Source organism: Stenella coeruleoalba (assembly GCF_951394435.1).
Source record: "Stenella coeruleoalba genome assembly, chromosome: 20".
NCBI classification, from domain to species: domain Eukaryota; kingdom Metazoa; phylum Chordata; class Mammalia; order Artiodactyla; family Delphinidae; genus Stenella; species Stenella coeruleoalba.
Window position 1 is genome coordinate 30,980,478 of NC_137166.1, and position 23,048 is coordinate 31,003,525.

Sequence of the window (23,048 nt, forward strand, 5' to 3'; positions counted from 1 at the left end):
AAAAGAACAAAAACAAAACAAACAAACAAAATACATACAACCATTCCAGGAAGTTCCAAAAAGCAAAGCTTGAATTTGTCACGTACCCTAGCAACTATTTACTTAGCATTTACATTTACATCCCACTTACATTTTATTAGGTATTATAAGTAATCTAGAGATGATTTAAAGTTTACAAGAGGATGTGCATAGCTTATATGGAAATACTATGACATTTTATATAAGAGACTTGGGCATCAGCAGTTATTGGTATCTGCAGGGCTCCTGGAACCAATCCCTGCATATACCAGGGACAACTGTACATCTCAAAAGGACAGAGGAAGGTATCACAATTGTAAGCCCTATTTAGTAAATGCTATAAGAAAGAGAAGGCTGAGACCTTTCCTCAGGTGTTGGCAAGAACAATCTTTAAATTCTGGAAGCATTGAGGTTTCTCAGGCAGGCATTTTATCAATAATAGGGGCTGGAGTCACCCTAGGACACAGCCTTATGCTGCTAGAAGCCATGCTAGAGTTATGGCATCTCAGTGCAGGGGTTTGGACGAGAGTTTTGCTGTTCTAACCATGCACATAGGACATGAGACCCCTGGCCCTCAGTCCCAGCCATGTTGAATGAGCCCGTTTACAAGCAGATTCTCCAGCTTCCAGTCAAGCTGTCCCAGCTAATGCTGTATGAAGCAGAGATGAACCTTCCCGCTGATCCCTGCCCAACTGCATATCTGTGGGCAAAAGCAATAATTATTTTGTTTCAAATCACAAAGTTTTAGGACAGTTTGTTATGCAGCAATAAATAATTAAACACCTGTTAAGTGTAAGACATGTATCTATCAATTATCATGAAAGAAAAAAAAAATCACTTAATAATTGAATTTTTTCTTGGTAATTTTTTATGCCTCCACTAGTCTTACCAATAGATTAAATTTTTTAACTTTGAAAAGCTAAAATTACTTAATAATTGACATTAACATTCCTTAAAAAAAAAAAGAAAAAAGAGGCACTTTTGATGATGGAGATTAACTGACTTAGACATAGCTAAGAAAAGAGTTGAAACTGAATCTCTAGACTATGGGTACAAAACATTTCTACCCCTTATCTTATCTCCTTCTCCTCCAGAAGTTAGGGTGGCCGTCTTAAAACACAAATCTGGGGCTTCCCTGGTGGCGCATGCAGGGGACACGGGTTCGTGCCCCGGTCCGGGAAGATCCCACATGCCGCGGAGTGGCTGGGCCCATGAGCCATGGCCGCTGAGCCTGCACGTCCGGAGCCTGTGCTTTGCAATGGGAGAGGCCACAACAGTGAGAGGCCCGCGTACTGCAAAAAAAACAAAACAAAACACAAATCTGATCACCTCTTTCCCCTAGTTAAATAGTTTCTCACTGATCTTAGAAGTCAACATCCTCCAAGGCCTACAGGTTCCCTCCCACCTGCCTCTGTATTCTCTTTGAAAATCGCTTTCCATCAGTCAAGTACCACCTTCAATGTCAATTTCTCGAATTTCCCTATTAAATGTTCTCATGACACATTATAGTCATAGTGAATTATTTCCATGTTTATCTTTCATGTCTATTGTCCTCATTATGTGTTAAGTGCTATGAGAGTAGCAACTGTGTCTGTTTCGTTCCATCCTGTGACCTCAGAGTCTAACATGGTTCTGGGCATCTAGTTGACTCGCCAAAATATTTATTGAATAAATGACTGATTATGATAATCAAGATATATCTTGTTCTTATTGGAGTCTCAGGTTTTGTGCACGTAAAATCCTTACTCTGGCTGTGATCTGATAGTCCAATAGAATGTCAAAGACCATAAATGGCAGTCATCTAAAAATAAATTTTACCTTTACATTATTTATATCACCCTAAAATATATGACTTAACTGTGAAACATCACATAAACATTTCTACAATGAAACACAGTGGTCTTCACACGCTTTGGTATGTCCTCCTAAAAAAATCACCTTCTAGCATACTTTAAAGTTGACATCTAAAAGGTTTCATTAAAAGTTTGATCAAGAGCAAAGGATGTAACATCCAGCATGTAACTACAGAACTTTTAAAGTGAAACTGTTACTAAACTTGAAATATTTCCATTGGACCTTAAATATCATAGCAGATACTCACTATCATTCATTTTAAAAATACATGAACAGGGAATTCCCCGGTGGTCCAGTGGTTAGGACTCTGCACTTCCACTGCTGAGGGTGCAGGTTTGAACCCTGGTCAGGGAACTAAAATCTGGCAAGCTGTGCAGTGCAGGAAAAAAAAGAAAGAAAGAAAAAAAAAAAGAAATCAAACTTGCACACAAAAGACCCTGAATAACCAAAGCAATCTTGAGAAAGAAGAACAAAGCTGGAGGCATCACACTTCCTGATTTCAAACTATATCACAATATTACAAAGCTATAGTAATCAAAACAGTATGCTATTGGCATAAAACAGACACACAGATCAATGGAACAGGATGGAGAGCCCAGAAATAAACTCACACGTATATGGTCAATTAGTTTACAACAAAGGAGCCAAGAATATACAATGGGAAAAAGATAGTCTCTTCAATAAATTGTGTTGAGAAAACTAGACAGCCACATGCAAAAGAATGAAACTGGACCACTATTTTACACCATACACAAACATGATTTCAAAATAGATTAAAAACTTGAACATAAGGCCTGAAACCATAAAGCTCCTAGAAGAAAACACAGGTGGTAAGCTCCTTAACAATGAATTTTTTGGATTTGACACCAAGAGCAAAAGCAACAAAATCAAAACAAACATGAAGAACTACATCAAGGGACTTCCCTGGTGGAGCAGTGGTTAAGAATCTGCCTGCCAATGCAGGGAACATGGGTTCAATTCCTGGTCTGGGAAGATCCCACATGCTGCGGGGCAACTAGCCCTGTACACCACAACTACTGAGCCTGTGCTCTAGAGCCTGCGACATAAATCATAGCAATATTTTTCTGGCTCTGTCTCTTAAGGTAAAGGAAACAAAAGCAAAAGTAAACAAATGGGGTCTGATTTAACTGTGAAGATTTTACACTGCAAAGGAAACCACTGACAAAATGAAAGGACAATCTACTGAATGGGACATGACTGATAAGTGGTTAATATCAAAACCACATAAACAGCTCATGCAACTCAATATCAAAAAAACAAGCAACCCAGGAATTCCCTGGCAGTCCAGTGGTTAGGATTCAGAGCTTTCACTGCCGTGGGCCCAGGTTCAATCCCTGTTTGGGGAACTAAGTACCCACAAGAAGCACCATGCGGCCAAAAAACAAAACAAAACAAAAATGAAAACAAACAAAAACAAGCAACCTGATTTAAAAAATCAGCAGAAGACCTGAATAGACATTTTTCCAAAGAAGACATACAAATGGCCAAGAGGCACATGAAAAGATGCTCAGCATTGCTAATCATCAGGGAAATGCAAATCAAAACCACGGTAAGCTCTCACCTCACACCTGTCAGAAAAGCTATCATCAAAAAGACTACAAATAACAAATGTTGGCAAGGATGTGGAGAAAAGGAAAACCTAGTACACTGTTGATGGGAACGTAAATTGGTGCAGCCATTATGGAAAACAGTATGGAGTTTCCTCAAAAACAGCAACAACAACAACAACAATAACAACAACAAAAACAAATAGAACTACCATATCATCCAGCAATTCCACTTCTGGGTATTTACTGGAAGGAAATGAAATCACTAACTCAAAAGGATATCTGCACCTCTATATTCATAGCAGCATTACTTACAGTATCTAAGACATGGAAATAACCTAAGTGCTCATTGACAGATGAGTGGATAAAGACATTTGTATATAATTGAATATTATTCAGCCATAAAAGAAGGAAAGCCTGCCATTTGTGACGACATGGATGGAACTTGAGGGTATTATGCTAAGTGAAATAAGTCAGACAAAGAAAGACAAATACTGTATGATATCACTGATATGTGACATCTAAAAAAAAAAAACACCAAAAACCAAACTCTTAGATACAGAGAACAGACTGGTGGTTGCCAGATGTGGGCAATAGTGGGTAGGTGAAATGGGTGAAAAAAATGGGTGGACAAACGGTACAAACGTCCAGTTATAAAATAGATAAGTTATGGGGATATAATGCACAACATGGTGACTATAGTTAACTATACCATATTGTGTATTTGAAAGTTGCCAAGAGAATAAATCTTAAAATTTCATGTCACACACACAAAAAATTTGTACCCATGTGTGGTTATAGATGTTAATTAAACTTCTTGTGATAATCCTATATATATATATATATATATATATACACACACACACACACATATATTAAATCACTATGTTGTACACCTAAAACTAATACAATGTTGTATATCAATTTTATCTCAATTTTAAAAAGAATTTTAAAAAAAGAGAAATCAATCTCGGTTATTCCAGAGGTTTGGTTCTTGGGGTCTGATTACTCTTTCACTCATTTATTCATTAATTCATTAAGCCAGAGATCTTGTCATCCATCCACTCAAATATTCAGCAGATGTTTAGTGAGTGCCTACTATGTGTCAAGTACTTTGCCAAACACTGAAGATATAGTAGTGAATGGTATATGCATGGTCTCTGCCCTCAAGAGCTTATGATCTCATGGGAAAAACAGACCTAGAACAAGTAATTATCAAGTGTGAATATATTACAAAAAAAAGAAAGTCAGGGAACTATAGGATTGCATCCCAGAAGACCTTTCTCAGGCACAGGGGCAGGAGTGCTTGGGTGGTTGGAGGTGGACAAAGGCTTTCCCTTCTTCCCCTTCACTTCCCTGAGGAGAAGTCTAAAAGTCATAACTAGAAGAAGGAAAGGGTTCATTTCAGGTAGAGGAAAAAGCTTTTTCAAAGACCTCGAGTTGGGAAAAAGCATGGGTGGTTCAGGGAGTTGTAGGAATATGAATGTGGTTGAAGTGTAAAAAGCAAGAGGAACAGGAGGTATGGATAGAGATGAGGTCAAAGCTCTGGTTAAGATTTTGGACTTGATGCTAAAGGTGATTGGATGCCACTTAAGGTTTTAGGGTAAGGAGAACAGTGTCACTCTGTCTCCAAAACCTAGAACAGTGTTTATCACTTAACAGTAGTTCAATTAATATTCATTTAACTAAACACCGACTTCAGGGCCACCACTGAATTCTGTGAGGCCCAGTGTTCCTGCGATGAAGTTGACCAGGCGGATCAGACTGATTTCCTCAGTTTTCATTAAAAAAATGCAAACCCTTGCATAGTACAGGGAACTATACTAAATATTTTGTAATAATCTGTAAGGGAAAAGAATCTGAAAAAGAACATATGTATATATATATATATATATATATATATATGTATATGTGTGTGTGTGTGTGTGTGTGTATAAAAAAACTGAATCACTTTGTTGTACACATGAAACTACCACAATATTGTAAATCAACTATACTTCAATTTAAAAAAAGAAAAAAAGTGAAAACCCTTCCAGTCATTTCTCTCCTGAGTTACTTTGGTCAGGATGAAATATCCTTCTCCTCCATGACCACCGAATCCTTGTGTGCTCTGGAACTCCCAGCATTTCCTCATATCCCCCAGGCTTCAAGGCCAGGAGCAGGGGCTGTGTCCTCTCTGCTACCCCCTGTGCCCACTGAACCCTTACTCTTCCATCCTCAGGTCATCAAAGCCCATCCGCTAACCCCATGGTCTCCATTTTTCCCCTCTCAGGAAAAGGCAACATCATTCTTCCAGTTGACTAGGCCAAAAAACTTTGGAGTCATCCTTGATTCCTCTTTCTCTCACCTTCTCCATCCAATCCACCAGCTCAGTCTTCACTTACTCAAAATCCATCCACCTCTCAGCTCCTCCATTGCCAGTCCTCTGATCCAAGCTTCCATCTTCTCTTACCAGCATCCTTGCAATGTCCTTCCATCTGGCCTTCCTGCTTCTGTCTTTCCTTTTACCACAATTTCTTCTTAACATAGAAGCTGTGATGGTTAAGTTTATGTGTTAACGTGGCTGGGCCACTGTGCCTAGATATTTGGTCAAACACTATTTAGGATGATTCTGTGAGGGTATTTATGAATGAGATTTACATTTAAATTAGTGGACTTTAGGTAAAGCAGATTGCTTTCCATAAGAAAACCACATTTCCAAAAGATACCTGCACCCCAATGTTCATTGAAGCACTATCTACAATAGCCAAGATATGGAAGCAACCGAAATGTCCATTGACAGATGAACAGATAAAGAAGATGTGGTATGTACATACAATGGAATGTTACTCAGCCCTAAAAAAGAATGAAATAATGCCATTTGCAGCAACATGGATGGACGTAGAGATTTTCATACTAAGTAAAGTAAGTTAGACAGAGAAAGACAAATATCATGATATCGCTTACATGTGGAATCTAAAAATAAAAGATGATACAAACGAACTTATACACAAAACAGAAATAGATCCACAGACATAGAAAACAAATTTATGGTTACCAAAGGGGAAGGGGGAGGGAGGGATAAATTATGAGTTTGGGATTAACATATACACACTACTCCATATAAAACAGATAATCAGTAAGGACCTACTGTATAGCACAGGGAACTGTACTCAATATTTTATAATAACCTATAAGGGAAAAGAATCTGAAAAAGAACTTATATACAAAACTTATATAACTAAATCACTTTGTTGTACACCTGAAACTAACACAACATTGTAAATCAACTATATTTCAACAAAAATTTTTTTAAAAAGGAAAAAAATAATTTAAAAAAAGACTGGATGAGATCACTTTGGGAGTAAATGCACAGAGGAGGAGAAGAGGTTCCAGAACTCTTGCTTTTCCTCTTGGTCCCCAGGGAGTGCTCTTAGTAGCAGGAGCTGCTAGCTAGTTTGAGCCTCATGGATCAGCAAAAGGGGTAGGTGGAGGGGGGCAGAGGTTTCCACATGTCAGTAGGAGCTCCAGTAGAGGGACAAAGTGGGTACTTATTAAGGTTAAAAATTTAAAGATTTTACATTGAGTTTGTACATTTTACTTTCTGTCAGTTTTTAAAAGCAACTTTATTGAGATACAATCCATATACCATACAATTCACCCATTTAAAGTATACAGTTCAGTTGTTTTCAGTATATTCACAGTTATGCAACAAACCAAAATCTGTTTAGAGCATTTTCATCATCCCATGAAGAAACCCCATACCCAGGAGCAGTCCAACGCCTCCAGCCCTAGGCAACCACTAATTTACTTTCTTTTTTTAAAAAAATTATTTAATTAATTTATTTTTGACTGCATTGGGTCTTTGTTGATGCATGCAGGCTTTCTCTAGTTGTGGTGAGTGGGGGCTAACTCTTTGTTGCAGTGCACGGGCTCTAGGTGCACGGGCTCAGTAGTTGTGGCGCACGGGCTTCATTGCTCCGCAGCATGTGGGATCTTCCCAGACCAGGGCTCTCAGGGATTGAACCCAGGCCCTCGGCAGTGAAAGCATAGAATTCCAACCACTGGACCACCAGTGAATTCCCTGGTTCTAGAAATTTGAGTCTTCTCTTTTTTTGTTGATCAGTCTAGCTAAAGGTTTGTCAGTTTTGTTGATCTTTTTAAAGAATTACCTTTTGGTTTCATTCATTTTCTCTATTTTCTATTTCAGTAATTACGCTCTAATCTTTATTTCCTTACATCTTGCTTTGGGTTTAGTTTGAGATTTTCCTAGTTTCTTAAAGTGCAAAGTTAGGTTGATTTGTGATTTTTTTTTCTTAATGTAGATATTTACAGCTATACATTTCCCTTTGTGCACTGCTTTGGTTATATCTCATATGTTTTGGTATATTACTTGTTTGTTTCCATTCATTACAAAATATTTTTTAACTTCTTTTGAGATTTCTTCTTTGACTACTTATTTATGAGTATGTTGTTTAATTTTCACATATTTGTAAATTTCCAAGCTTTGTTACTGATTTCTAATTTCATTCCTTTGTGGTTGCAGAACATACTTCGTATGATTGAATCTTTTTAAATTTGAGACTTGTTTTATGACCTACCATGTGGTCTATCCTGCAGAATGGTCCTTGTGTGCTTTAAGAATGTGCATTCTGCTATTGTTGGGTGGTGTCCAATAGATGTTTCTTAGGTCTAGTTGATTTATAGTGTTGTTCAAATCTGTTTTCTTGTTGACCTTTGGCCTGCTTGCTCTATTCATTATTGAAAGTGAGCTATTATTCTCCAAATATTATTGTTGAATTGTATATTTTCCTTTCAATTTTGTTAGGTTTTGCTTCATGTATTTTGTGGCCCTGTTGTTAGATGCACATATGTCTATAATTGTTATATTTTCCTGATAGATTGACCCTTTAATCATTGTAAAATGTTCTCCTTTATTTCTAGTAACACTTTTTTTTTTGGTTTGTTCTAAAGTCTATTACTCTTTTATTAGCATAGCTACTCCACTTTTCTTATGGTTACTCCTTACATGATATATTACTGATATATCATGTGTATCTATGATAGATATGGTCTATATCATATATACCTAAATAATTCACATATACATATACATGTATGAATTACTTAGATTATGACTAATGCAGGCATGTCAAATCAGTGGAGAGATTATATACTACATGATGCTGGGACATTGCATAACTCTTTGGAAAAATTCAAATTAAGATTCCTATTTTATACTATATGTTACCAAAATAGACTAAAAAAAGAGTCTATTTTTTTATCTATCAAATTGACAGAGACTTTAAAAAAGTTATAATGCCCAGTACTGCTAAGGAGACATAGAGAAGAAAGTAGTTTTATACTCTACTGTTGGGGAATAAAATGACAACAATCAAACTGGTCTTAAAATTTGAACATTATTATATCACGCCTAGGTATTTATTCTAATGAAAAAATCATTAGTGTATGCAAAGATTTGATTACAAACACATTACTGTTTAAATAGCCTCAAACTGAAAAAAAAAAAAAAATAGCCCCAAACTGAAAAATATCTAAATGCTCAATAATTGGGTATTAAATAAATTATGATGCATCTACATATATATAAATGTGGAATGAGAAACCCCTTGAAAATGTGAAAGAGAGGGCAGACAGCAGAAGCAAGAAGAACTACAATCCTTCAGCCTGTGGATCAAAAACCACATTCACAGAGATACACAAGATGAAAAGGCAGACGGCTATGTACCAGATGAAGGAACAAGATAAATCCCCTGAAAAACAACTAAATGAAGTGGAGATAGTCAACCTTCCACATAAAGAATTCAGAATAATGATAGTGAAGATGATCCAGCACCTCGGAAAAAGAATGGAGGCAAAGATCAAGAAGATGCAAGAAATGTTTAACAAAGACCTAGAAGAATTAAAGAACAAACAAACAGAGATGAACAATACAATAACTGAAATGAAAACTACACTAGAAGGAATCAATAGCAGAATAACTGAGGCAGAAGAACGGATAAGTGACCTGGAAGACAGAATGGTGGAATTCACTGCTGCGGAACAGAATAAAGAAAAAAGAATGAAAAGAAATGAAGACAGTCTAAGAGACCTCTGGGACAACATTAAACACAACAACATTCGCATTATAGGGGTCCCAGAAGGAGAAGAGAGAAAGGACCTGAGAAAATATTTGAAGAGATATAGTCGAAAACTTCCCTAACATGGGAAAGGAAATAGCCACCGAAGTCCAGGAAGCACAGCGAGTCCCATACAGGAGAAACCCAAGGAGAAACATGCAGAGACACACAGTAATCAAACTGGCAAAAATTAAAAACAAAAATTATTGAAAGCAGCAAGGGAAAAATGACAAATAACATACAAGGGAACTCCCATAAGGTTAACAGCTGATTTCTCAGCAGAAACTCTACAAGTCAGAAGGATTGGCATGATATACTTAAAGTGATGAAAGGGAAGAACCGACAACCAAGATTACTCTACCCGGCAAGGATCTCACTGAGATTCGATGGAGAAATCAAAAGCTTTACAGACAAGCAAAAGCTAAGAGAATTCAGCACCACCAAACCAGTTCTACAACAAATGCTAAAGGAACTTCTCTAAGTGGGAAACACAAGAGAAGAAAAAGAAAGACCTACAAAAACAAACCCAAAACAATTAAGAAAATGGTCATAAGAACATACATATCAATAATTACCTTAAATGTGAGTGGATTAAGCGCTCCAACCAAAAGACACAGGCTTGCTGAATGGATACAAAAACAAGACCCATATATATGCTGTCTAAAAGAGACCATTTCAGATCTAGGGACACATACAGACTGAAAGTGAGGGGATGGAAAAAGATATTCCATGCACATGGAAACCAAAAGAAAGCTGGAGTAGCAATACTCATATCTGATAAGATAGACTTTAAAATAAAGAATGTTACAAGAGATAAGGAAGGACACTACATAATGATCAATGGATCAATCCAAGAAGAAGATATAACAATTATAAATATATATGCACCCAACATAGGAGCACCTCAATACATAAGGCAACTGCTAACAGCTATAAAACAGGAAATCGACAGTAACACAATAATGGTGGGGGACTTAAACACCTCACTTACACCAGAACAGATCATCCAAACTGAAAATAAATAAGGAAACAGAAGCTTTAAATGACACAATAGACCAGATAGATTTAATTGATATTTATAGGACATTCCACCCAAAAACAGCAGATTACACTTTCTTCTCAAGTGAGCACGGAACATTCTCCAGGATAGACCACATCTTGGGTCACAAATCAAGACTCAGTAAATTTAAGAAAATTGAAATCATATCCAGCATCTTTTCTGACCACAATGCTATGAGATTAGAAATGAATTACAGGGAAAAATACATAAAAAACACAAACACATGGAGGCTAAACAATACATTACTAAATAACCAAGAGATCACTGAAGAAATCAAAGAGGAAATCAAAAAATACCTGGAGACAAATGACAATGAAAACACGATGATCCAAAACCTATGGGATGCAACAAAAGCAGTTCTAAGAGGGAGGTTTATAGCTATACAAGCCTACCTCAAGAAACAAGAAAAATCTCAAATAAACAATCTAACCTTACACCTAAGGGAACTAGAGAAAGAAGAACAAACAAAACCCAAAGTTAGTAGAAGGAAAGAAATCATAAAGACCAGAGCAGAAATAAATGAAATAGAAACAAAGAAAACAATAGCAAAGATCAATAAAACTAAAAGCTGGTTCTTTGAGAAGATAAACAAAATTGATAAACCATTAGCCAGACTCATAAAGAAAAAGAGGGAGAGGACTCAATAAAATTAGAAATGAAAAAGGAAAAGTTGCAACAGACACCACAGAAATACAAAGCATCCTAAGAGACTACTACAAGCAACTCTATGCCAATAAAATGGACAACCTGGAAGACATGGACAAATTCTTAGAAAGGTATAACCTTCCAAGACTGAACCAGGAAGAAATAGAAAATATGAACAGACCAATCACAAGTAATGAAATTGAAAATGTGATTAAAAATCTTCCAACAGACAAAGTCCAGGACCAGATGGCTTCACAGGTGAATTCGATCAAACACCCATCCTTCTCAAACTCTTCCAAAAAACTGCAGAGGAAGGAACACTCCCAAACTCATTCTATGAGGCCACCATCACCCTGATACCAAAACCAGACAAAGATACTACAAAAGAGAAAATTACAGACCAATATCACTGATGAATATAGATGCAAAAATCCTCAACAAAATACTAGCAAACAGAATCGAACAACACATTAAAAGGATCATACACCATGATGAAGTGGGATTTATCCCAGGGAGGCAAGGATTTTTCAATATACGCAAATCAATCAATGTTATACACCATAATAACAAATTGAAGAATAAAAACCATATGATCATCTCAATAGATGCAGAAAAAGCTTTTGACAAAATTCAACATCCATTTATGATAAAAACTCTCCAGAAAGTGGGCATAGAGGGAACCTACTTCAACATAATAATGGCCATATATGACAAACCCACTGCAAACATCATTCTCAATGGTGAAAAACTGAAAGCATTTCCTCTAAGATCAGGAAAAAGACAAGGATGTCCACTCTTGACACTATTATTCAACATAGTTTTGGAAGTCCTAGACACGGCAATCAGAGAAGAAAAAGAAATAAAAGGAATACAAATTGGAAAAGAAGAAGTAAAACTGTCACTGTTTGCAGATGACATGATACTATACATAGAGAATCCTAAGGATGCCACCAGAAAACTACTAGAGCTAATCAATGAATTTGGTAAAGTTGCAGGATACTAAATTAATGCACAGAAATCTCTTGCATTCCTGTACACTAATGATGAAAAATCTGAAAGAGACATTAAGGAAACACTCCCATTTACCATTGCAACAAAAAGAATAAAATACCTAGGAATAAACTTACCTAGGGAGACAAAAGACCTGTGTGCAGAAAACTATAAGACACTGATGAAAGAAATTAAAGATGACACCAACACATGGAGAGATATACCATGTTCTTGGATTGGAAGAATCAATATTGTGAAAATGACTATACTCTCCAAAGCAATCTATAGATTCAATGCAATCCCTATCAAATTATCAATGGCATTTTTTATGGAACTAGAACAAAAAATTTTAAAATCTGTATGGAGACACAAAAGACCCCGAATAGCCAAAGCAATCTTGAGAATGAAAAACGGAGCTGGAGGAATCACACTCCAACTTCAGACTATACTACAAAGCTACAGTAATCAAGACAATATGGTACTGACACAAAAACAGAAACATAGATCAATGGAACAAGATAGAAAGCCCAGAGATAAACCCATGCACCTATGATCAACTAATCTATGACAAAGGAGGAAGGATATACAACGGAGAAAAGACAGTCTCTTCAATAAGTGGTGCTGGGAAAACTGGACAGCTACATGTGAAAGAATGAAATTAGAACACTCCCTAACACCATACACAAAAATAAACTCAAAATGGATTCGAGACCTAAATGTAAGACTGGACACTATAAAACTCTTAGAGGAAAACATAGGAAGAACACTCTTTGACATAAATCACAGCAAAATCTTTTTTGATCCACCTCCTAGAGTAATGGAAATCAAAACAAAAATAAACAAATGGGACCTAATGAAACTTCAAAGCTTTTGCACAGCAAAGGAAACCATAAACAAGACGAAAAGACAACCCTCAGAATGGGAGAAAATATTTGCAAACGAATCAACTGACAAAGGATTAATCTTCAAAATATATAAACAGCTCATGCAGCTCAATATTAAAGAAACAAACAACCCAATCCAAAAATGGGTGTTAGACCTAAATAGACATTCCTCCAAAGAAGACATACAGATGGCCAAGAAGCACATGAAAAGCTGCTCAACATCACTAATTAGTAGAGAAATGCAAATCAAAACTACAATGAAGTATCACCTCACACCAGTTAGAATGGGCATCATCAGAAAATCTACAAACAACAAATACTGGAGAGGATGTGGAGAAAAGGAACCCTATTGCACTGTTGGTGGGAATGTAAATTGATACAGCCACTATGCAGAACAGTATGGAGGTTCCTTAAAAAACTAAAAATAGAATTACCATATGATCCAGCAATCCCACTCCTGGGCATATACCCAGAGAAAACCATAATTCAAAAAGACACATGCACCCCAATGTTCATTGCAGCACTATTTACAATAGCCAGGTCATGGAAGCAACCTAAATGCCCATCGACAGATGAATGGATAAAGAAGTTGTGGTACATATATACAATGGAATATTACTCAGCCATAAAAAGGAACGAAACTGGGTCATTTGTTGAGACGTGGATGGATCTAGAGACTGTCATACAGAGTGAAGTAAGTCAGAAACAGAAAAACAAATACCGTATATTAACACATGTATGTGGAACCTAGAAAAATGGTACAGATGAACTGGTTTGCAGGGCTGAAGTTGAGACACAGATGTAGAGAACAAACTTATGGACACCAAAGGGGGAAAGCCACGGGGGTGGGGTGGGGTGAGGATGGTGGTGTGATGAATTGGGCGATTGGAATTGACATGTATACACTGATGTGTATAAAATTGAGGACTAATAAGAACCTGCTGTATAAAAAAAATTGTGAAAGATTCTTTAATGGTATGGGAAGATTATTATGATATAGTAAATGAAAAGAAGGTTACAAAATGGTATGTACAGTTTAACTTCACTCTTATTAAGATAATACATAATATGTATATGCAAAAAACAATGACCCAAAAGTTAAAAATTATGTCTGAGTATTCAACATTATGGGTTGTTTATTTTGTGCTTCTCCTCTCTTCTTCCCCATGATTTTCTATAACATCCTGTCTTATTTTTTACTAAGAAAAAGGAAGAATGATTTAAAAATTCATTAAGATGTTAAGATGTGGAGACACACACACACACACTGGAATACTACTCAGCCATAAAAAAGTATGGAATCTTGCCATTTGCAGCAATGCAGATGGCCTTGGAGGGTATTATGCTAAGTGAAATAAGTCAAAGACAAATACTGTATGATACCACTTACATGTGAAATCTAAAAAAATAGAACGAACTAGTGAATTTAACAAAAATGCAGACTCAAAAGTATAGAGAACTAGTGGTTAACAGTGGGGAAAGGGAAAGGAGGAGGGGAAATATAGGGGGAGGGGATTAAGAGGTACAAACTACTGTGTATGAAGTATGCTACAAGGATATATTGTACAACATGGGGAATATAGTCAATATTTTATAATAACTATAAGTGGAGTATAACCTTTAAAAATTGTGAATCACTATATTGCACACCTGTAACATACATAATATTGTATATCAACTATACTTCAGTTTTTTAAAAAGATGTTATTTTTGCCTGTTAGTAAAGGCAAAGATGATTTCAAATGCAATACACAGTATTGGTAAGAATTTGGGGTAAATGAGCATGCACAAAATGTATGCTGCTAATAGTAGAAATTGTTACTAATGTCATTGGCACTGGCAACACAAATCAAAAGCCTTAAAAACAGAAGTATTTTCACTTCTAGGGGTTAAGGAAATCATTAGGGATGGATACAAAAAATGCATATATAAACTCAAATGTCCATTTTTAGGTTCCTGGTTAAATAAATTACACCTGTATGGGCAATATACGTATTAAAAATCACATTGCAAGATACTTACTGACATAGAGGCCAGTATATTAAAGGCAAAACAGCCAATATTGTCCCATATAGTACTGATTTAATATGAAAATGTATGTTTCCTAAAGCTAACGTAACAAATTACCACAAACTGGATGGCTTAAAACAGCTGAAATTTATTCTACCACAGTTCAGGCCAGAAGTCCAAAATCAAGGTGTTGGCAAGGCTGGTTCCTTCTGGAGGCTGTGGAGGAGAATCTGTTCATGCTTCTCTCCTAGCTTCTGGTGGTTGCTGGTAATCCTTGGTGTTCCTTGGCTTGTAGCTGCACAGCACCAATCTCTGCTTATTGCCTCGTGGCCCTATCCCTTGTGTTTCTTATGTCCTCTCCTCTTCTTATAAGGACAACAGTCATTGGATTTAGGGCCCACCCTATCTAGTATGACTGCATCTTAACTAATTTTATCTGCCAAGATCCTATTTCCAATTAAGGCCACATTCTGAGATTCTGGGTTGACATGCATTTTTGTAGGACACTATTCAACCCACTACATGTATATAACATACATATAAAAAGATTGGATAGCTACATGAACAGTATTTCAGGGTGGGTTTATGGATGATTTAAATTTTTTTTGTTTTTCTGCATTTTAAAATAAATAGCTTACTGTACTGAAGTTGCATTTATGTAGAGATTAAGTTCTTAATTTATTGAATGAGGTGAACATTACTTGTAGTCAAAAATTACTCTCCCCCCAAACCACTTTTTCCCCTCCTACAGCTCAAAATATACAGAATACATCATTTTATACATAGTGTATCTTCTCTCAAAATCATCCAACACAGCCAATTCTTCCTCCAGCAGTGGAACATATTACTGATCCTCTGGGTGAGCACCAGATGAAGCTGTTGACTTAGTTTAGTATATTTTACAAAAAAGAAAGGTTTTCTAAAGCATGGCAGTATAGTTGAATGTGTTCAAGTTAAATGAGGGGTGATGAGACTCCACTGTTCTACTTTTGTAGTTTGAGGAAAAACAAATTTCTTTCATATTTATTAAAAAAACACTGCAAACAACAGTGATGAATTAGGAAAGTCTCTAAGACCAAGGGAAAAAATAATTACTGATCTTCAAAATGGACTTCTTTAAGAGGTTAGGTATATCTCTGGGTCTTTCGGGATTTTTAAAGGTCCAGGGGAAGAAAACTTCGGGAAATAATAATATTGTGGATATAATTATAGCCAACTTCTGTCTCTTAAAAATTCTTCCACTTTCCTTTTAAAGATTTATGACTATGGTTTCCTTCATAACTGGAATAAGATAAATTATATATAAAAATAAAAACACATTGTCATGTACAGAGGCTGACATCATGGGTAGTCAAAGAATATGTTTAATAAAAAATAATTAAACTTCCATTTGCTCTATAGAACATCATAGAAAGTAATTTAATAAATTACAAATGACTTTTTAAGACGTTTGCTCAACTACAGAAAGCAAATTCAGACTACACAAAACACAACTGGTAAATATTGCAATGTCCAAAAGAAAAATTGGACTAAGACTTGAATCATGAAACCTGAAACAAGGGCTATAAATACAAGGCAATAACAGCTATAATTCTTTTAGTAACTACCAACACATACTTGGATATCCTTTCAACTGCAACTTTAGTATTATGTAATTCTACTGATTTCTTTTCTTATAACCCTTAACTTTACACAACCATGTTTGCATGTTTTTTTAAGCTGATAGCTGGACAACTTTTCCCCAATCAGTACTAGATAGAAGTGTCTTGAAACCCAAGAGAATGTTTAAAGTTAATACTAGCCTTAATGCTTTGAAAACTGCAACTGCCTTATTACATAGAAAGAGAATCACTAAGATGTTAACCAAATTCATTTGATCATAATTAGGAAAATACTTTATCTCATAAATTTGATATAAATTAGATTTTAGTGACAAGATCTAGGGCTTTTTTCCCCTTTATTTTAAATTGGAGACAGAAAGGAATGAAGATCATGTGGGTATAACTAGGGGGAGAGAAGGGAAATGTGGATGGTGCTGAAATACTTTACCGGCAAACTAAGTTAACTGTGTTTGAAAAACTTTGGCTATCTCATAGGTGTATTCTAGTTAAACAAAGGTGCAATACTGCAAAGGGAAGATACTAAATATGTAATATATCATTTTCATGATGAAGAATTACTACCCACTTCTCCTGGAAGGGCATTATAGTGACTATTGCTAAGACATTGCATAAAGGACTATCAATTCAAAGTACTATTTTGGGAAAATACAAAAATCAATACAATCCCAATGGAACTTATATAATTTTGTAAATACATATAACACTGTCTCTCTAATAAGGGGTTAGTTATTTTACATACAGAAACATAATTTACTGGTAAAGGTCTTGGAAAATCCAATATACTTGCTTAATTCATGACAAAGCAATAGAGTTCCATCAAAACATACTAAAAGTTATTTTTTCTCTGGGAGAGAAGTGGGGTACTTTTCCCCTCGCAAACTTTATCACTGACTTATTTTTAAGTACCAGAAAAACGCTAACACTTGTCTCTCCTTAGGATGTAAATGATATTTTATTTCCAATTCAGTTCTAATTGCTTTAAATGTATATGAAGGTGAACCTGGACCTCTACCTTGTCAGAATAATAGCAGCTTTAGCAGGAGAAATTGTATCACAAATCAAACAGACAAATTTTACATGGTAAAGGGTTCTAAGAAATTGATCAGAAGCCTTTGGCTTCATTTTTTGTGGTTCATAGGAGTAACGTATATTTTTTTGAGATTATTCAAAGTGCATTTTCAAAATGGGCAACTCAGTATATTTAATATAAACTGATAACCCAACACTGATTCTGGGCAACATTTAGTTTGCTTATACGTAGAAACTCAAAATGAATTGAGACTATCTGCATATTACTTTACCCTATTATCTGTTAATTCCGGAATATTTCCATGACGTAAAACACAAATAGAAATCTACACAAATAAAGCAAACAAACAATTTCTTTTACATGAAGTATGCTGTGTTGAAAGTTCTTTTCAGTGGCATTTCATGAGTTTGCCTTTTCTGAACCCTGGAAACAGACATTACTCATCTGAGACAATTATTTCTAATAGGAGGCCAAACTTTGAAGAGCTGAAACTAAATATGTCTAGAGGGTGCCAAAGTTACATGACACAGGATTATTTCATGACTTTACTGATTTTAAGAGTTAAGCTCAGCAAAAAGCAAGTCATATTTCTTGCCAGATTAACATGATATATAGGATGTGTTTAAAAAACCCCTGAAAACAAGTATAGAATTAGAAACGAATGTAAACTTCCTAAACTAACTCAGCTGAGGTAACAGGTAGCCAGTTAAATTGGCTGATTGGGAAACTTATTTCTTCTTTAAAACACACTTGTACCTGAATTGGAAATATCAGCAGTGCATCACAACACTAGAGCATTTTCATGTAATTAAAGCAATGGATGGTGATGTAGATTCTACAGCTTTCATGACATTCATTAGCTGCCCAAATTATTGCTGAGTTTTGATCTGTAAATTATAGGTGTCAAGGAGGCTGTAAAACTATATTCAAATTAAATCAGTAATATGCATAAAGTATTCTGTGTTCACTGCAAATATATTAAATATACAACTCTTATTGAGCATAATTTTCATAAAATTAACCCCCAACAAAATTATAATGCCTTTTGTTGTAATTTTACACCTTTATGTATTTGATAGTACATACGAGTTCAGAAACTTATGAATCTTAAGAAATATTACATGCAAAACGTCTCTGAAAGCAGTTTGCACTTCTAAACAAATAACTGAAATGTTCAGTCAGTAAGTTATTGATGCACTCAACACTGGGGTATTTACAATTAATAATTAAAGAAAAAAAATCCAAAATCAGTTCATAATTTAAGTGCAGTCTGGGAATCAGTCTTCATTACTAGAATCTGAATCCTCAGATGACGATGGTGTACTATCAGATCCAGATGAAGCATCAGCTTTCTCTGAACCCTCATCTGTGCTGTTTTCATTGAGAGGACTCGGTTCAGTTCCCCCTTTGTCTTCCTGATCTCCAACTCTGGAATCTTCTTCCTTTACTTCTACAGACTTAGATGAGCCTAAGTCACTGTTTTTATTTTTCTGTACATCAAAAGTATTGGACTGGGACAAAGTTGGAATATGAAGATTAAGGCCTGGAGTGAGAAGCATCCCTGGATAAAGTATATTAGATAGTAATAGTGGGTTAAGAGCTAACGGGTTGGCAGCTGCAGCTGCACTTAATGCAGCAGTAGAGGATGTTGAAGGAGAACTTGACACAGAGCTTTCACCACCATTCTCTGAATTTTGGCTCTCTGTCCTTTCTTTTTTTCCTTCTAGCTCCGTAGAGTCATTTCCCTTTTTTTCTTCTGTTCCAGATTCTGTAGGCTTTGTCAGGAGTCCTCCCATGCCCAACAGATTTGGCAATCCAGTCATTCCTGACAGCAGCATGGGGAACATGGCAGCCACGTTTTTAGCTTCTCCTCCAGAAGAAAGGCCAGCAGGCATTCCCATCAGCCCTGCAGTTACTTGCAGTGACTGCAAGTTTTGTAGGTTTTGTTGTAAGGCCTGAAGAGTTGTGAGGTCCACACCTGGAAGTAATCCATTGGCTAATAAAGGATTGCCTGAAATACTGGTGGCAGTTGCAGCTGCTGCTGCTGCAGTGGCCTTTGCAATTCCACTTTTAGGCCGTCTCCCTCGCCTGCTTACTTCCTCTCTCACAACGGGACCAGTGAGAATACGTTCATACATACTTTCTGGAAGAAATCCCTAAAAAAAAAAATCCATCAATAATAACCATTTTCAAATAAAATCAATAGCTATTAGTTTGTGATACAAATAAGCTATTAAAAATAGGTAATCATTCATAAACTTATTCTGTATTGATATAACCAATTACGAGAGAGATAACCCAATTTCATCTTAGTATAAGTAGTGGCTTGAAACAGCTCTTTTTCTCATTTTATCTTAAGAGGGCAGAAAGAGGTCTCTGGCCCTCTTTTACACTGTGAGGCATAAGTTAGTAGAATAGTTCTGGAAAACAGAAGGTCCGAAGAAATTTTTTCATGAGGGTTACTACTGCCATGCCCTTACATTTTTCACATCACCCATTGCTCTAGAAGACTAAAGGAGTGCCCCTCTTCTAATCTGGAAGAACAATAAGCAAAGGACAGAAGAAGTAAGTAAAGATTAAAATGAGATGCTTCATATGACTCTTTCCTGACTATCACTTTGGGAGTAAAGGAGACAGAGCCAAACCGAAAAAGATAATCGACAGGGGGGAAAAATCACTTGGCTCAGAACAGCAGTAGCACCTGCAGACTGGGAAGCACCAAGTCCAGGGCAATGGAGGGCAACCTATGCTACTTTCTTGAAATTCTCCCATGATTTTCTCAGGCTCAAAACTCCTAGAAGTAAAAAACAAACAAATGAACGAAAATTCCTAAAAGTTTTAGGAGTTTAGAACCACTAGACCAGCACTGTCTAATAGAAACAATGTAAGCCACGTATGTAATTTAAAATTTTCTAGTAGCCACAATTAAAAAAAGGTAAAATACGTGACACAAATTTTAGCAATATAGTCTATTTAACATAACAAAAACACTGCCATTTCAATATGTCATCTATGAATATTATTGAGATATTTTATATTCATTTTTCCAAACTAAGCCTTCAAAATCCAGAAACAGTGCTTCACACTTACAACACCTCCTACTTCAGACTAGCCAAATTTCAAGTGCTCAATAGCCACATGTGCCCGGTGGCTACCATTTGTGACACTGTAGCTCTAGACAGTGGTTTAAAAGACTCTCATGGGACTATTTTAAAATTTTGTTTTGAACTGATCAACTTATTTGTTCTCTTTACAAAAGCATTAGGGTTCACTACAGAAAACACGACAACAAAAAAATACAAATAAAAATATCATCCATAGTTTCACTGTTCAGAGATAACCACTGCTAACATTTCAGGATGTGTGCTTCCATCTTCCCCTTGTGCATATAAACAGATTTTACAATTCTCTTCACCTCTTTTCTAAAATAAAAAAAAAAAAAAATAGAATCATACTGAACATAGGTTTACTGCCTGTCTTTTTTATTTAGACACCTGTAGACATAATAGCTATTATTTATTCAGCACTTACCACATGGTTAGGCTTTGATACTCCAAGAGCTTAACTACTACTCCATTTAACAACACTGTGAACTTTTTCTCCCTTGTCATTAGATGTTCTTTTAAGATATAATTTTTAAAATAGTTGCAGTTTTTCAATATACTGATGGACCATTGGTATATTCCCAATTTTTATTACTGTATTATGATGAATAACCTTACATATATATATCTTTCCCCATCTTTGTTTTCTTAATATGCCTTTTAATCAATCAATCAATCAATTAATTAGGCCACGCTGTGCAGCACATGGGACCTTAATTTCCCAACCAGGGATTGAACACATGCCCCATGCAATGGAAGCACAGAGTTCTAACCACTGGACCGCCAGAGAATCCCGCCCGTGCCGCCCAGTATCTTTGACTATTCATTGTGGTATTGCTCAAATAGTATCTTAGAGATTAAAATAAACACAAATCAGCATATATTGATGCTGCATTCTAACTCAACAGCATCTGAGAAATCTGTAACATATTCTGCAAAACAAAAATTATGAACTAAAAAATACCTTCACATATTCTTGGAATATTTTGTTAATTTTTAAAAATAAATTTATTTTTGGCTGTGTTGGGTCTTCGTTGCTGCACATGGGCTTCTCACTGTCGTGGCTTCCCTTGTTGCAGAACGTCGGCTCTAGGCGCGTGGGCCTCAGTAGTTGTGGCACATGGGCTCAGTAGTTGTGGCACATGGGCTTAGTTGCTCCATGGCATGTGGGATCTTCCTGGGCCAGGGATCGAACCTGTGTCCCTTGCATTGGCAGGCAGATTCCTAGCCACTGCGCCACCAGGGAAGCCCTATTTTGTTAATTCTTAAAATTTAATCTAAGTTATAATTAAATGGCATCTAATTTTAAAAATGATGTCTGAATTATTATTTATGAAATACTCACAGACTGCTTAACAACATCTCCCCATTCAGGAGCTACTCCATATTCTGTATTTTCTTTCAGGAACCGACATAAATCTTTCAGAGGGGGAGCAAAGGCACCTCCAACCTATAAATGAAAAACAGATCGTTGGACACTTAAAAGCACTATTAAATATGAAGACATTTCTTGCTTTTATTCTGTGCTGTACAGAGTTTATTTATTTATTTATTTATTTTTGCGGCACGCGGGCCTCTCCCTGTTGTGGCCTCTCCCGTTGCGGAGCACAGGCTCCGGACGCGCAGGCTCAGTGGCCATGGCTCACGGGCCCAGCCTCTCCGCGGGATGTGGGATCTTCCCGGTCTGGGGCACGAACCCGCGTCCCCTGCATCGGCAGGCGGACTCTCAACCACTGTGCCACCAGGGAAGCCCCAGAGTTTATTTTTTTAAAACACATGTATTCGTTGAACCACTTTTGACAATCTTTATTACATTAAAAAGGACTACCACAATCCACAAGAACTATTAATATACTATATAAACATGTGCTAATGTAAATTTTAAATGTCTTTCTTTCTTTAAAATTAATTAATTAATTTTGGCTGCATTGGGTCTTTGTTGCTGCGGGCAGGCTTTCTCTAGTTGCGGCGAGCGGGGGCTACTCTTCGTTGCGGTGCGCAGGCTTCTTACTGTGGTGGCTTCTCTTGTTGCGGAGCACGGGCTCTAGGTGTGCGGGCTTCAGTAGTTGTGGCATGTGGGCTCAGTCGTTGTGGCTCGTGGGCTCTAGAGCGCAGGCTCAGTAGTTGTGGTACATAGGCTTAGT

General features: G+C 36.4%; 1 protein-coding gene across 17 annotated transcripts in view; it reads right to left on the reverse strand.

Annotated features, from left to right (window-relative positions):
• Window positions 1-16,494: 16,494 nt before the first annotated feature.
• CHD9 (chromodomain helicase DNA binding protein 9) overlaps window positions 16,495-23,048 on the reverse strand; it is a 243,873-nt gene continuing 237,319 nt past the window's right edge. For all 17 annotated transcript variants that reach the window (XM_079907092.1, XM_079907090.1, XM_079907094.1 and 14 more), the window contains 2 exons: window positions 22,250-22,354; window positions 16,495-19,956 (listed from right to left, as the gene is read on the reverse strand). In XM_079907092.1, coding sequence (XP_079763218.1) covers window positions 19,078-19,956; window positions 22,250-22,354 — 984 coding nt within the window. In that variant the 3' untranslated portion in view covers window positions 16,495-19,077. The remainder of the gene's footprint in view (window positions 19,957-22,249; window positions 22,355-23,048) is intronic.